Source organism: Lethenteron reissneri, chromosome 66, assembly GCF_015708825.2.
Source record: "Lethenteron reissneri isolate LAM-NWPU_2019-01 chromosome 66, ASM1570882v1, whole genome shotgun sequence".
Classification (NCBI taxonomy): Eukaryota; Metazoa; Chordata; class Hyperoartia; order Petromyzontiformes; family Petromyzontidae; genus Lethenteron; species Lethenteron reissneri.
In genome coordinates, this window is record NC_083844.1 from 4,150,354 (window position 1) to 4,163,666 (window position 13,313).

The 13,313-nt window shown below is 51.5% G+C and overlaps 1 protein-coding gene across 1 annotated transcript in view; it reads left to right on the plus strand.

The window, feature by feature from the left end:
* The window catches only part of LOC133360007 (acyl-CoA 6-desaturase-like), a 29,455-nt gene extending 16,839 nt beyond the window's left edge, over positions 1 to 12,616 (plus strand). Inside the window, exons 5-12 of the mRNA XM_061578573.1 lie at positions 461 to 688; positions 1,172 to 1,232; positions 3,050 to 3,126; positions 5,138 to 5,235; positions 5,876 to 5,972; positions 6,553 to 6,632; positions 7,380 to 7,505; positions 8,297 to 12,616. Coding sequence (XP_061434557.1) covers positions 461 to 688; positions 1,172 to 1,232; positions 3,050 to 3,126; positions 5,138 to 5,235; positions 5,876 to 5,972; positions 6,553 to 6,632; positions 7,380 to 7,505; positions 8,297 to 8,348 — 819 coding nt within the window. The 3' untranslated portion in view covers positions 8,349 to 12,616. The remainder of the gene's footprint in view (positions 1 to 460; positions 689 to 1,171; positions 1,233 to 3,049; positions 3,127 to 5,137; positions 5,236 to 5,875; positions 5,973 to 6,552; positions 6,633 to 7,379; positions 7,506 to 8,296) is intronic.
* Positions 12,617 to 13,313: the final 697 nt, after the last annotated feature.

Below are 13,313 nucleotides of genomic sequence, written 5' to 3' on the forward strand. Positions count from 1 at the left end.
GTGGTGAGTATGAGCATCTATGTAAGTCTGGGGGTCTATACGAGTCGATCCGCCCATCTCTCTCCTATTTTTTTTTACGATCAGTGGAAACAAGAAGATGCTTGGTGTATTCGGCACTTTGCTTCGTTCATCATTTCGTAATTTTTTTACTTTGCTTTATGTAAACCCTCACCTCTCGCTCTCTCTCTCGCTCACTCTCTCGCTCTCTCTCTCTCGGTCACTCTCTCGGTCACTCTCTCGCTCTCTCTCTCGCTCACTCTCTCGCTCACTCTCTCGCTCACTCTCTCCTCTCTCGTTCACTCTCTCGGTCACTCTCTCGCTCACTCGCTCGCTCACTCTCTCGCTCGCTCACTCTCTCACGCTCTCGCTCACTCTCCTCTCTCTGCTCTCTCTCCGTTATCTCCGACCGACCGATCGACCGTGCCCTCCACTCTCTCCGCGCGCGCATCTTCGCTGGCAGGCCCAGGCTGGCTGGCTGCAGCACGACTTCGGGCATCTGTCGGTGTTCCGCTCGTCACGCTGGAACCACCTCCTCCACAAGTTCATCATCGGCCACCTGAAGGGCGCCTCGGGCAGCTGGTGGAACCACCGCCACTTCCAGCACCACGCCAAGCCCAACGTCTTCCGCAAAGACCCCGACGTCAACATGCTGCACGTGTTCGTGCTGGGACGCACGCAACCCGTGGAGGTGATGAGCTGTGGGGGTGGGGGGTAAGGTAATGGGGGGGGGGGGGGCATTGGGAGAAGGGCATGAGTGGGGGGGGGGGTGAATATGATGATGGTGGTGATCCGAGTGAATATGATGGTAGTGATGATAAGAGAAAATATGATGACAGTGAATATGACGATGAAAGTGAATATGATGAGTGAATGTGAATATGATGATGCTCGTGATGAGAGTGAATATGGTAATGGTGGTGGTGGATAGTGGTGATGGCAGTGGTGGGGGTGATGATGGTGAAAGTGATGATCGAGGTGATAGAAATAGTTGGGGTAGTGGTGGTGATAGTGGTCGTGATCATAATGGCGGTGGTGACAGCGGTTAGTGCGCTGCGCTACGAACCCAGCGATACGGTGGGGGAGGGGATCATTGTTTTATTGTGAGCGATAAAATAAATGCTGAGTTATGCTCTGTATTCCCCCCCTCCACGCCCCCCCCCCATATGTATAGTACGGAGTCAAGAAAATGAAAATCCTTCCTTACAATCAACAGCACAAATACTTCTTTCTAAGTGAGTACTTTGTGTCTGTCTGTGTCTTTGTGTGTGTCTGTCTTTGTGTTTATTTGTGTTTTGTGCGTGTGTCCGTGTCTTGTGTGTGTCTATTTGTGTATGTATCTTTGTGCGTCTGTGTCTTGTGTCTATCTGTCTTTGTGTGTCTGTATTTGAGTGTGTCTGTGTCTTTGTGTTTATTTGTGTGTTTTGTGCGTGTGTCGGTGTCTTGTGTGTCTCTTTGTGTGTATGTGTCTTTGTGTGTCTGTGTCTTTGTGTGCCTGTCTTGTGTTTGTGTATATCTGTCTTTGTGTGTGTGTCTGTGTCTTTGTGTTTGTATGTCTGTCTTTGTGTGTGTGTGGTGGGGCCTTAGCATTAGCCCCACTAAAACTAAGCACCTGCCTGGGTATTTTGTACCACCAGACACTCCATGCCCACAATTCCCAATTGGTGATGGGACAGTTGTGGAGAGAGTGGAGAGTTTTCCATACCTGGGCAGTGTGATCATGACCGGCTCCGGTTTGGCAGCAGAGGTCTCACTCTTATTGTTTAAACGGATGCATAACACTGTGTGGAAGCTACCTGGTCTGTCGCTCCATACGAAACTTTGGGTCTTCTCGGCCACAGTCATGCCCTCCATTCTCTACGCTTGCGAAACATGGACCCCCCCCAAAGGAACATTTGCGCCGGTTAGAAACATTCAGGCTGGCCTGCCTATCATCCATCCTGGGTTTAACCAGGGGGGATTGTGTGAGGAGCTCACAAATCCTCGAAAGATGTGGACACATTCCCATCAGCTTCTGTTTGGGTGGATAGAGGGGGACTAAACGGGGCACAGCAAGGGCTAGAGAAGAAATGGGGTGATGTGGTTCAAGAGGATATATAGTTGAGTGGACTTGCCAATGACTGGAACCAGCGGTGTCAAGATCGGCCTCCGTGGAGGAGGCTCGTGAAGGACACTACTGGGCAGTTTTAGGCAGTTGTCCTCCAGCAACAGCGGAGGGTGGAGGAGCGACGTTCACAACAACGCGCGGAGCACGAGGCAGCTAGAACGCAGCGAGTTGGCACAGTGGGAAGCACAGGTGGTGTATCTGCCAGTCATCTGAGTCAGTCAACAAATGGCACCTGCTGGATCTGTCCCGTGACCTTCTGTCAGCGAGTCTTCCACACTTTACGTGGCCTCAAAGGGGCACCTGGCCCGGCACAGGCGCCTTGGTGACGTCACCGCACCTTCCTGGTGAATGGCGGGTAATTGTTGTTGGTGGGCGCCAGTCAGCCGTGCCAATCGCAACTCCGATTAGCAGGGATGGCTACGTACGGTGCAAAAGAAGTTCGACGTACATACATACACACATACTAGCAAAACGGTCCAATAGATATACAGACAACAGCAATCTTCTCGACAAGTTGTGGGTGTATTGCATTGCGTGGGTGGGTGTTTGGATACTTTACCTCTGTTTTTGTCTGTGTTGCATTGGGTGGGTGGTGGGGGGGTGGATACTGTAGTTTTGTCTTCGTCTGTGTTGCATTGGTTGGGTGGTGGGGGGTGATATTGTAGCTTTGTCTTTCTGTTGCATTGGCTGGGTGGGTAGCGAGTGGAGACTGTAGCTTTGTCTTTGTCTGTGTTGCATTGGGTGGGTGGGTGTTCGGATACTTTGTCTCTGTTGCATTGTGTGGGTGGGTGGTGGGTGGATATTTTACCTTTGTCTGTGTTGCATTGAGTGGGTTGGTGGGTGGTGGGTGGCTGGATGGATATTTGACCTTTGCCTCTGTGTTCCATTGGCTGGGTCGGTGGGTGTTCCGATACTTTACCTTTGTCTTTGTCTGGTGTTTTGCAGTCGGGCCACCCCTTCTCATCCCCGTGTACTTCCACATGCAAATCATCAGCACGATGTTCAAGAGGAGAGACTGGGTGGTGAGTCACACTCGGGATCGCAATGGTCCCGGGCTCGCACACTCAACACCGCGAGTCGTGTGCTCTAACAAGATTAAATGATATAGTGATAGGTTTTTACCCTTTCAACTGGTACAAAAACTGACACCTTTATACAAGGCATCATCTTCTTGGTTCTTTCGGTAAAGTCACGTAGAAGGGAAGTAATACAATAATAAAAATAAAACATAATAAAATAATTCTCACGACGTTTCGGCCACAACGCAAGCAGCCGTCCTCAGGTGAAGAATGAAACACCACCAAGCTCGGAGTGTATATTTAAGCTGGGTTGGAGGGGGAAGAAGAGCGCCTTGACAAAATAATTTGCATATCAAGAGGAATTTTGCATATTTATGGGAAATGCGTAGGAGGTGGGCGGGGGGTTTCAAAGTCATATTATGCCCGTGCATTATGCAGGATTAGCAGCATCAAAGGGAGGGGATGGGGGTAGCATTAACAAAGGGAAGGAATGTTAATAGTATGTAGCTGCAGTTACGAAACAACCAAGTAAAAAACTAAAGTATAAACTACATAGTATCATCAGTATACTAAATATACTCTACAATAAGCTGAGCTACTAACAGTAAGTCATACATTACAATTCTATGTCGCAAAAAATATAATATGCTTCCAGCTAAACTTTTTTCTCTTACATCACACGGGTCTACCCCGTACTATATACTGCCATAGACAAACCCAACATTAAATTACATACTGTATTACTATACACCACTCTATACCTTCGACTATAATATTACCCTAAGTATTATTCTACCCACCCTACTGTATAGAAAAGGTAAACGCATCACTGAACAAAATATATACAAATAAAACTAAACTAGTTTTTTTTAATCTTAACAGGTGTAAGCCCTCACTGGTTATGTAGCCTCTTGTTCAGAAGCCACCCTGACGTGGCTTATCACTAAGGATAGCAGCTCAACCGATTAGTGGCTGATATCATCGTCATCACTACCACCACCACGTGGAGATTCTATCAAAAGCAGGCTAATGGTTTTTCGAATGGTGTCGCGATCCCTCTGATGGACTTCCAGGGAGTAGACCAAAGCCTCCTCTTGGCTTCGAGTGGCCTCCAGGATGACTGTTCGGGAGGCGAGGGTTTGAAGGGACTGGAGGAAAGGTGCAAACGGGAAAAGGAAGAAAAAACGGAATTCGAACCTGGAGGCGACGGTTGAGAACCGTTGAGGACAGGGAATTGGCTGGGGTAAAAGCGGTGGGAGAAAGTTCGAGAAGGAGGGCTCAAGAAGGACACAAGGGGAAGGGAACGTTCGAGGGAAGGGTCGAGCTTCAAAGACCCGGAGGAAGCCGGGCCTAGGGTGGTTGCTGCGTGTCACAACAGTGTAGTGACTGCATCGGAGACACTAGGAGTAGGAGGCACTCTGTTTATTAACACGGCCTTATCAAATTTTCTTGCTGTGGATTTCACACCTGATGATGATTGCTTGTGTTGCAATCGAAACGTCGTGAGAATTTTTGTTTGTTTTATATTTGTATTATTGTATTATTTCCCTTCTACGTGACTTTACCGAAAGAACCAAGAGAATATGGCCTTATCAGTTAATACTTTATAACTCATCACTAAATGAACTACGGTTCCCAGTCAGGGCAGCTGGTAGGCTACCTGACTGGTGAAGACTCCAGCAGCACGACGGGATCCCACTCCAAACGACAGCCCCGAGGTCCCCTCCCGGGGCCCCTCTTATACTGTCAGCGTGGCCTGGCTTCGCCCCCGGCCACACCCCCTTTCTGGAACTTACTAGCGGGTTCTTGATGTGCCCCTTCCGTGACCCTTCCCATAGATCCCTCTCTCGTCTATCACGTGGCCTGCCGTCAGTCAGGACTGCTGTAGGCTGCAGATCCCCTTCCCTGCCAGCAGCCGGCGCTATGCTGCTACATGACCGATTCTATGTCACTACAACAGTCAAGAGGCTCCTAGTACACGGTTTCTGTCGGTGTCGTTACACGTGCGTTGCAGGACCTGGCGTGGTCGGTCACCTACTACATCCGCTACTTCCTCACCTACACTCCCTTCTACGGCCTCCTGGGAGCCATGGCTCTCATCTTCGTGGTCAGGTGAGGAGCGTCGATCCCATCATCCCCCACTCCAGCCCAGGAAGACGCGGCCATTATCCGCTGCTGGATGGAGATCAATGTGACTGTTGTGGTGATGTCTGGACCATACGCGTGTTCTTTAATCCACATGCTCCTCTGTCTCTCTGTGTAATCACCATCACCATGGTCTGTCCACTGTTGGGTGGAGATCACCGTGCTGGTGGTGATGTCTCCTCTACCCTGCGTGTTCCTTAATCCACGTGCTCCTCTGTTCTGTCTAATCACCATCACCATGGTCTATCCACTGCTGGTTGACGATCACTCCGACGACGATGATAACGATGATGTCTCTCCCCTGCGTGTTCTCTAATCCAAGTGCCCCTCTCTCTCTCTAATCACCATCACCATGGCCTACCCACTGCTGGATCACTCTGACGACGACGATGATGATGTCTCTCCCCTGCGTGTGTTCTCTAAGCCACGTGCTCCTTTCTCTGTCTCTCAGTGTAATTACTACCATCACCATTGTCTATCCACGGCTGAATGTCTTTCGCGTTCGTTTTGTTGTTGTTACTACGGCCGCCTGTTGGGCAGTCCGTCGGCCCCTCTTGAAAGACGTGCGTCACGACTCCTCGTCGTCTCGCGTGCCCCCCGTGCGCAGGGTGATCGAGAGCCACTGGTTCGTGTGGGTGACACAGATGAACCACATCCCTATGGACATCGACCACGAGAAGCACAAGGACTGGACCACGATGCAGGTGTGAGCCCACGACCGCGCGGGAAGCACAGGGCTGGCCTGTCCCAAGCCGCCGCGTGAAGTGTCGAAGGCTGTCGCTGCTGGCAGGAGGTCACGGGACAGGCCCAGGTGCCATTGGTTGACTGCTGTGCCAGGCTGGGTGCGGAAGGAGTTAACGGGACAGACCCAGATGGTGCCATGGGTTCACTGAGACGACTGGCAGATGCACCAGCTGTGCCCTCATGATGTGCCAGGATAGGTGCAGGAGGTCATGGTACAGACCAAGGCACTATGGATTGACTGCTGTGCCAGGATAGGTGCAGGAGGTCATGGGAGAGACCCAGGCATTATGATGGTGGCGGGTTTAACGACATTCATATTTACGCAATCTAACCCCCCCCCCCAAAAAACCCTCTATTATGGATAATATTGGTCGTGAAAGCCTCCTGCTACGTGTTAAATTGATCATTCATTCTGTCGCGGATTCATTGTTAAACCTGTTAGAGCATGGCGTGATAACACGCACACACACAGACGCATGGGCTGTCGTGCAAATCCAGACCCCTGTAGGTCCGTGATGTTCGTTTGCCATCTGTTTGCAGCTGGAGGCCACGTGCAATGTGGACCAATCGTTCTTCAACGACTGGTTCAGCGGCCATCTCAATTTCCAGATAGAGCACCAGTGAGTGACCAAACGTCACCACCAGCGATGTCATCATCAACACCGTCAACGACAGATCAGCACCATCAGCATCATCATCAATACCATGAATGTCGTTAACATCAGCATCATCGTCAACACCATCAACGTCATCGTTAACACAACCAACGTCATCGTCAACACCATCATCGTCCATACCATCAACGTCATCATCAACACAATCAACGACACATCAGCACGATCAACGAAACATCAGCATCATAAACACCATCAACGTCATCATCACCACCCACACAGTCACCATTTATGTCTGTGGTTGCTGTAATTGATGATGTTGATATTCATATTGGTGTTGATTATGTTGATATTGATGTTGTGTTGATGTGGTTGATGTTGTTGATAATAATGATGATGTTGAAGATGTTGATGATGTTAATATTGTTGATGTTGATTTTGTTGATGTTAGTGTGGGTGTGGTTGACGTTGGTGTTGATGATGTTGCCGTTGATATTAATGTTGTTGATGATGTTGATGTTGTTGGTGTTGTTGATGATAATGTTGATATTGATTTTGTTGATGTTAGTGTTGGTGTGTTTAACGTTGGTGTTGATGATGTTGCTGTTGATATTAATGCTGTTGATGATGGTGTTGGTGTTGTTTTTGATGTGATAATGTTGATATTGATTTTGTTGATGTTGTTGATTTTGTTGATGTTAGTGTTAGTGTGGTTGATTTTGATATTGATGTTGATGATGTTGACGTTTCCAGCCTCTTCCCCACGATGCCGCGTCACAACTACCACAAGATTTCTTCGCTCGTCAAGTCGCTCTGCAGCAAACACGGCCTGGACTACCAGAGCAAGCCGCTCATCACCGCGTGCGTCGACGTCGTTCGGTGAGACATGGGTGGGGAGATGGGGGAGACACGAGGACATGGGGGAGACACGGGGGAGACACGGGGCCACGTGAGAGACACGGGGACACGGAGGAGACACGGGAATATGAGGGAGACACGGGGACATTGGGGAGACATTGGGAGATCTGGTGGAGACATGGAGACACGGGTGAGACACGGGGAGACTCGGGGACATGAGGGAGACATAGGGATACACGGGGACATGGGGGAGACGTGGGGAAAAACGGGGGAGACACGGGGAAGACACGGGGGAAACACGGGGACATGGAGTAGACATAGGGAGACACGGGGACATTGGGGAGACATAGGGAGACACAGGGGAGACATGGGGAAACTCGGGGGTACGGTGAAGACACGAGAATATGGGGGAGACATGGGGACATGGGGAGACATTGGGAGACACGGGGACATTGGGGAGACATAGGGAGACACAGGGGAGACATGGGGAAACTCGGGGGTACGGTGAAGACACAAGAATATAGGGGAGACATGGGGACATGGGGAGACATTGGGAGACACGGGGACATTGGGGAGACATATGGAGACACAGGGGAGACATGGGGAAACTTGGGGGTATGGTGAAGACACGAGAATATGGGGGAGACATGGGGACATGGGGAGACATGGGGACATGGGGGAGACACAGTGGCTGTAGCGCTGCAGATGAGAGACATCTTGCCAAACCCCGTGGTCTGTCTGCGTGGTTGTTGTTGTTGGTGGTGACGACGTTTTTGTTTATCTCTCCCCGTCTCCCCCATCCCCAACGCCAGCTCGCTGAGAGCGTCTGGGGAGCTGTGGCTGGACGCTTACCTGCACAAGTGAGATGGTGGTGGACGATTGTGGGAGACAACAACCACCATCATCATCATCCACTACCATCCGCAACAACCACCACCACAACCACCACCATTCACCACCAACCCCACTGTTTATACGCAGAGCACACACACACACACCTCTGATGCAATATTGAAGCCCAGACGTCCTCCTCACACTCACCCCACGCAGCACAGTACGCACTGTACGCAGCACATAACGCACTGTACACCGCACTGTACACAGTACAGATACAGTGCGCACGCAGTACACACATAGTACACATGCACACACACCGACACACCACGCACAGACACTCCACGCACCACACTCGTACCAAACAGCGCGTTCACAGCACCCACACTCACCTCCGATTGGCAGAGTTGCCTAGGGTACGGTGCGAAAAAAGATCAACACACACCAACACAAAAGATCCCCGGCGTAGCCTTTAACAGACTTGTTTGGGGGGGGGGGGGCAAGTGCTGTTAGCGAGCACACGAGGTGGTGGGTGGCCCGGCCGCCTTTGTCTCCCCGAGTGGCGATGTTTTCACACCGCACCAGGGACTAATTTAAGGCTGAGTCGACCTAGGCGGAGGCGCAGGACCTGTTCCGATATAGTCGTCACGAGTGCTGGCGGTGGCTGCGAGAGCGGGAATCGAACCCCGGGTCCTCCAGGTTCGCAAGCGGAGCGCGCGAGCCCGTGACGACACTAAACCACGCCCACACCACGCACACCTGACCTCTACGTCACAGCAGAGGTCGCAACCGGGTACCCGATACCCGTACCCTACCTGATACCCGGCTACCCGTACCCGGCCGGGTACGGGTACCCGTTTGCGACCCTGGTGCGGCCGGGTACGGGTACGGGTAGGCCGTGAGTCACTGGTGAGTAACCGTTTGTCACTCATTTTCCAACGTCTTGTCTCTTCTCCCAATTCAAGTTCCTAGAATCAACCCACCCGCGCCTGCAACATGGCTTCATTCCAGAAGTCGCAATCAGGTACCCGATACTCGTACCCTACCCGTACCCGGCCGGGTACGAGTACGGGTACCCGTTTGCGACCCTGGTGCGGCCGGGTACGGGTAAGGAATCAAAACCCATTTGCGACCTCTACGTCACAGAGACACACGCACACACATCCACGTGACTTCCGCTACCTTCACCCCTCCAAGGAAATCCGCATGGGGAACTTTTTTTTAGTTATTTTTTTTGTTTTGGTACAGAAAACGTCGGGGCGGCGAGCGTTTATGCCGCCCGGGACTTTTAACGCTCCGATAGCGCGGCACGCAGCGTTAGCCCCATTGAGCAATCCCCTCCGCCTTGCTAATAGTCGGGGAAAATCCTCGATGTAGGCCCGCTGGGGCGTTACTTGTGGGGACTCGCGGCTTCAAATGAACGGTGCCGATCATTGCAACGTCTTCTCATTTGCAGCGTCACATTATTCATTCGGCCAATCGAGACGGCCATAGCGATGTTGGCTGATCGGGTTGCCATGTTAAATCGTTGACCAATCGGTGGATGGTGTTTGATTGGCAGTCGAGACGGCCGTGGTGATAGCTCTTGATAGGGTCTCTGTGTTAAATCGTCAAGCAATCGGAAGACGGTGTTTGATCGGCCAATCGAGATGGTCATGGTGATAAATGTCAATCGGGTCGCTGTGTTAAATCGTCGACCAATCGGAAGACGGTATTGAATCGACCAATCGGGATGGCTGTGGTGATATTGGCCCATCGGGTCACTGTGTTAAATCTTCGACCAATCGGAAGACGGTGTTTACTCAGCTACTCTGCTCAGATGTGATGCCGTGAAATTGATGGCCGTGTTCAACTATCCAATCACACGGCAGCGTGCCACTGGCCAATCAGAAGACGACAGTGTTGAATTGGCCAATTTTGTATGGCCCTTGGCGATATCTTTGGCCAGTGGGTTCACTGCGTGGCATTGAATCGACCAATCGGAGCGACGGGCTGCATTTTTAATTGTTCAAAATATCGTGACAGCGATGTGGACAGCAGCGAATCGGAGAAAAGCATTTGAATTGGGTCATGCTCATGCCTATCAGGATGGGCCAATCAGATTGTAGCATTTTGCGCGCGTTCACTCTCGATGGTTTGGTAGTGTTGATAGTGGGCCCACTGTAGTTGAAGGTTAGGTTGGAGCCCACGTATTAAATATGGCCAGAATCGTTGTGCAATTGGCCAGCCTATTCATCTCTCTCTCTATTCATATCTGCCCTCCCCCCCAACCTTTATATGGTGCTTGGTAAGCTGAGTGTGTGGATGGGTGGGGTGCCCTGATGTGGTGGCTCTGGCTGGGCCAGTTATTCCACTCTCTCACACACACACGCACACAGAGACCCAAACCAGTTCGACGCTGACTGGTTCCAGGGAGTTGTCGATTTCATTTCCCGAAAACCCCCCACTAAGCCTGCTGGCTTCTCGCCACGCGCCCTGGTTATTTGCCTGCTGTGCCCTTCCAAACGCACCGCACCTGCCTGATGATTGTTCAACATGTCCCACGCGATAAGAGAGGAGGATGGCCGATTGGAGTTCACGACGGAGAGCGGCGTATGTGTGTGTTTGTGTGTGTGGGGGCTTTCGCCGGTGCTACTCACTAACAGCTCTTGTCCCAATAGTCTGTTAAAAGCTACAGGGGGATCTTTGTATTTTTGGGGAGCGGCGGTGCAGTGGTCAGCGTGCTGCACTGAGCTACGGCCACCACGATAATCTGGACTGGTTCTGGGTCCTCACCTAGATTAACTCAGCCTCAAATGAGTACCCAGTGCGGAGTATGTGTATAGAACATCGGCACTGGGGCGACAAAGATGGACAGGCGTGGTGATGGCAACTTACCCCCCTCGTATGCTGTGCCAGCCTTTGTAAGTGCTGATTGCTAACAATGAGTATGAGAGTTTGTGAGTGGGTGCGTGAGAGTGAGCGGGTGAGTTTGCGAGTGAGAGTTAGTGAGCAGGTGAGTGAGTCGGTGAGTTTGTAAGTGAGAGTGTGGGCGAGTGAGTGGGTGAGAATGTGTGTGATTGGGTGTGTGAGTGTGTAAGTGAGTGTGAGAGTGTGAGTGGGTGAGAATGTGTATGATTGGGTGAGTGTGTGAGTGAGTGTGTAAGTGAGTGTGAGAGTGTGAGCAGGTGAGCGAGTGGGCGAGTGAGTGGGTGAGAATGTGTGTGATTGGCTGAGTGTGTGAGTGTGAAAGTGAGTGAGAGAGTGTGAGCAGGTGAGCGAGTGGGCGAGTGAGTGGGTTATAATGTGTGTGATTGGCTGAGTGTGTGAGTGAGTGTGTCTGTGAGTTGGCACAGTGGTGGGCACAGGTGGTTCGCCTGCAAGTCATCTCAATCAGTACAACCCATGACACCTGCAGGGTCTGTTCCCGTGACCACCTCCTCCTGCACCTAGCCTGGCACAGCAGTCAACCCACGGGACCTGCTGGGTCTGTCCCGTGACATAATTCCAGCAGCCAGAACCCCGGAGTGCACCTAGCCTGGCACAAGCCGCTGCTGTTTGTTTTTGTTTACCAATCATAGGGCTCGTGCGGTGCGCGCATTTATGACCGGTGAGGGCGATCCATCCGGTGACGGCAATGTTCGGGGAATGTTAGGGGGGGAACGTTCGGGAAAATCTGACTCTACGTCGCTGTCACAGCGAGCGAGCGAACGGTTGACTTTTGTAGGAGCCCGATATGATGAATTTCGTTATTGTTTCGTTTTCATTTGGGTTCAACGAAGAGCGAGGCGAGAGGCCGATCCCTCTGGTGATGTTGGCGGCCCGTGGTCGATCCGAAGGAGGTTGGGGTGGGGTGGGGGGGAGTTCAAAGATCGCGCGAGGTGGAGAGACATTCACCCCTCTCCATCATCGATGGCGTGTTCGCGGAGGAAATGGTTCGGGGGTGGATTTCCCCCCCCCCCCCCTTTGTTCGAAACGCACGCGCCCACGCACGCGCTCACGCACGCGCTCGTAGAACTGAAATCCCGTGGTGCGTTTGTGGGTAAAAGCGGCCATCGACGACGGCGATGGTTTGAATTACAGGCAAACAATGATAATTGATTTTTGAAAGATGGAATTCGCGTGACGCTTAAGTTAATTGTGGCTACGTTGATGATTATGGTGGCGATGTGGAGAGAGAGGCGCCGGGATGAGGAGATGACAGCAGAGGGGACTTGGAGACTATCTGAGATATTCGACCTCGTGGTGTTTAATCATTTTACTGTTTTTAGTGCTGTGTGCAAACTTTCAACAAGAGTAATTAAACTTGGAAAGATGTGGACCGGAGTGCCTTGTCGGTTCCTGCCACCGCACTCACTCACCCAGGCACTCACTCACCCAGTCACTCACTCATCCAGTCACTCACTCACCTAGTCACTCACTCTCCCAGTGATCCACTCATCCCGTTACTCCCTGACACAGTCACCCATTTACTTACGTACTCACACACTCACTCACCCAGTCACTCATCCACTCACACACTTACCCAGTCACTCACTCACCCACTCACTCACCCAGCTACTCACGCAGTCAATCACTCACCCAGTGATCCACTCACTCTCAGTCATCCACTCACACACCCAGTCATTTACTCACCCACTCACTCAACCAGTCAATCACTCACCCAATGATCCACTCACCCACTCACTCACCCAGCTACTCAAACATTCAATCACTCACCCAGTAATCCACTCACTCCCACAGCCATCCACTCACACACCCAGTCATTGACTCACCCACTCACTCAACCAGTCAATCACTCACCCAATGATCCACTCAGCCACTCACTCACCCAGCTAATCACCCAGTCAATCACTCACCCAGTAATCCACTCACTCTCACAGTCATTCACTCACACACCCATTCATTTACTCACCCACTCACTCAACCAGTCAATCACTCACCCAATGATCCACTCACCCACTCACTCACCCAGTCATCCACTCACACACCCAATCATTGACTCACCCACTCACT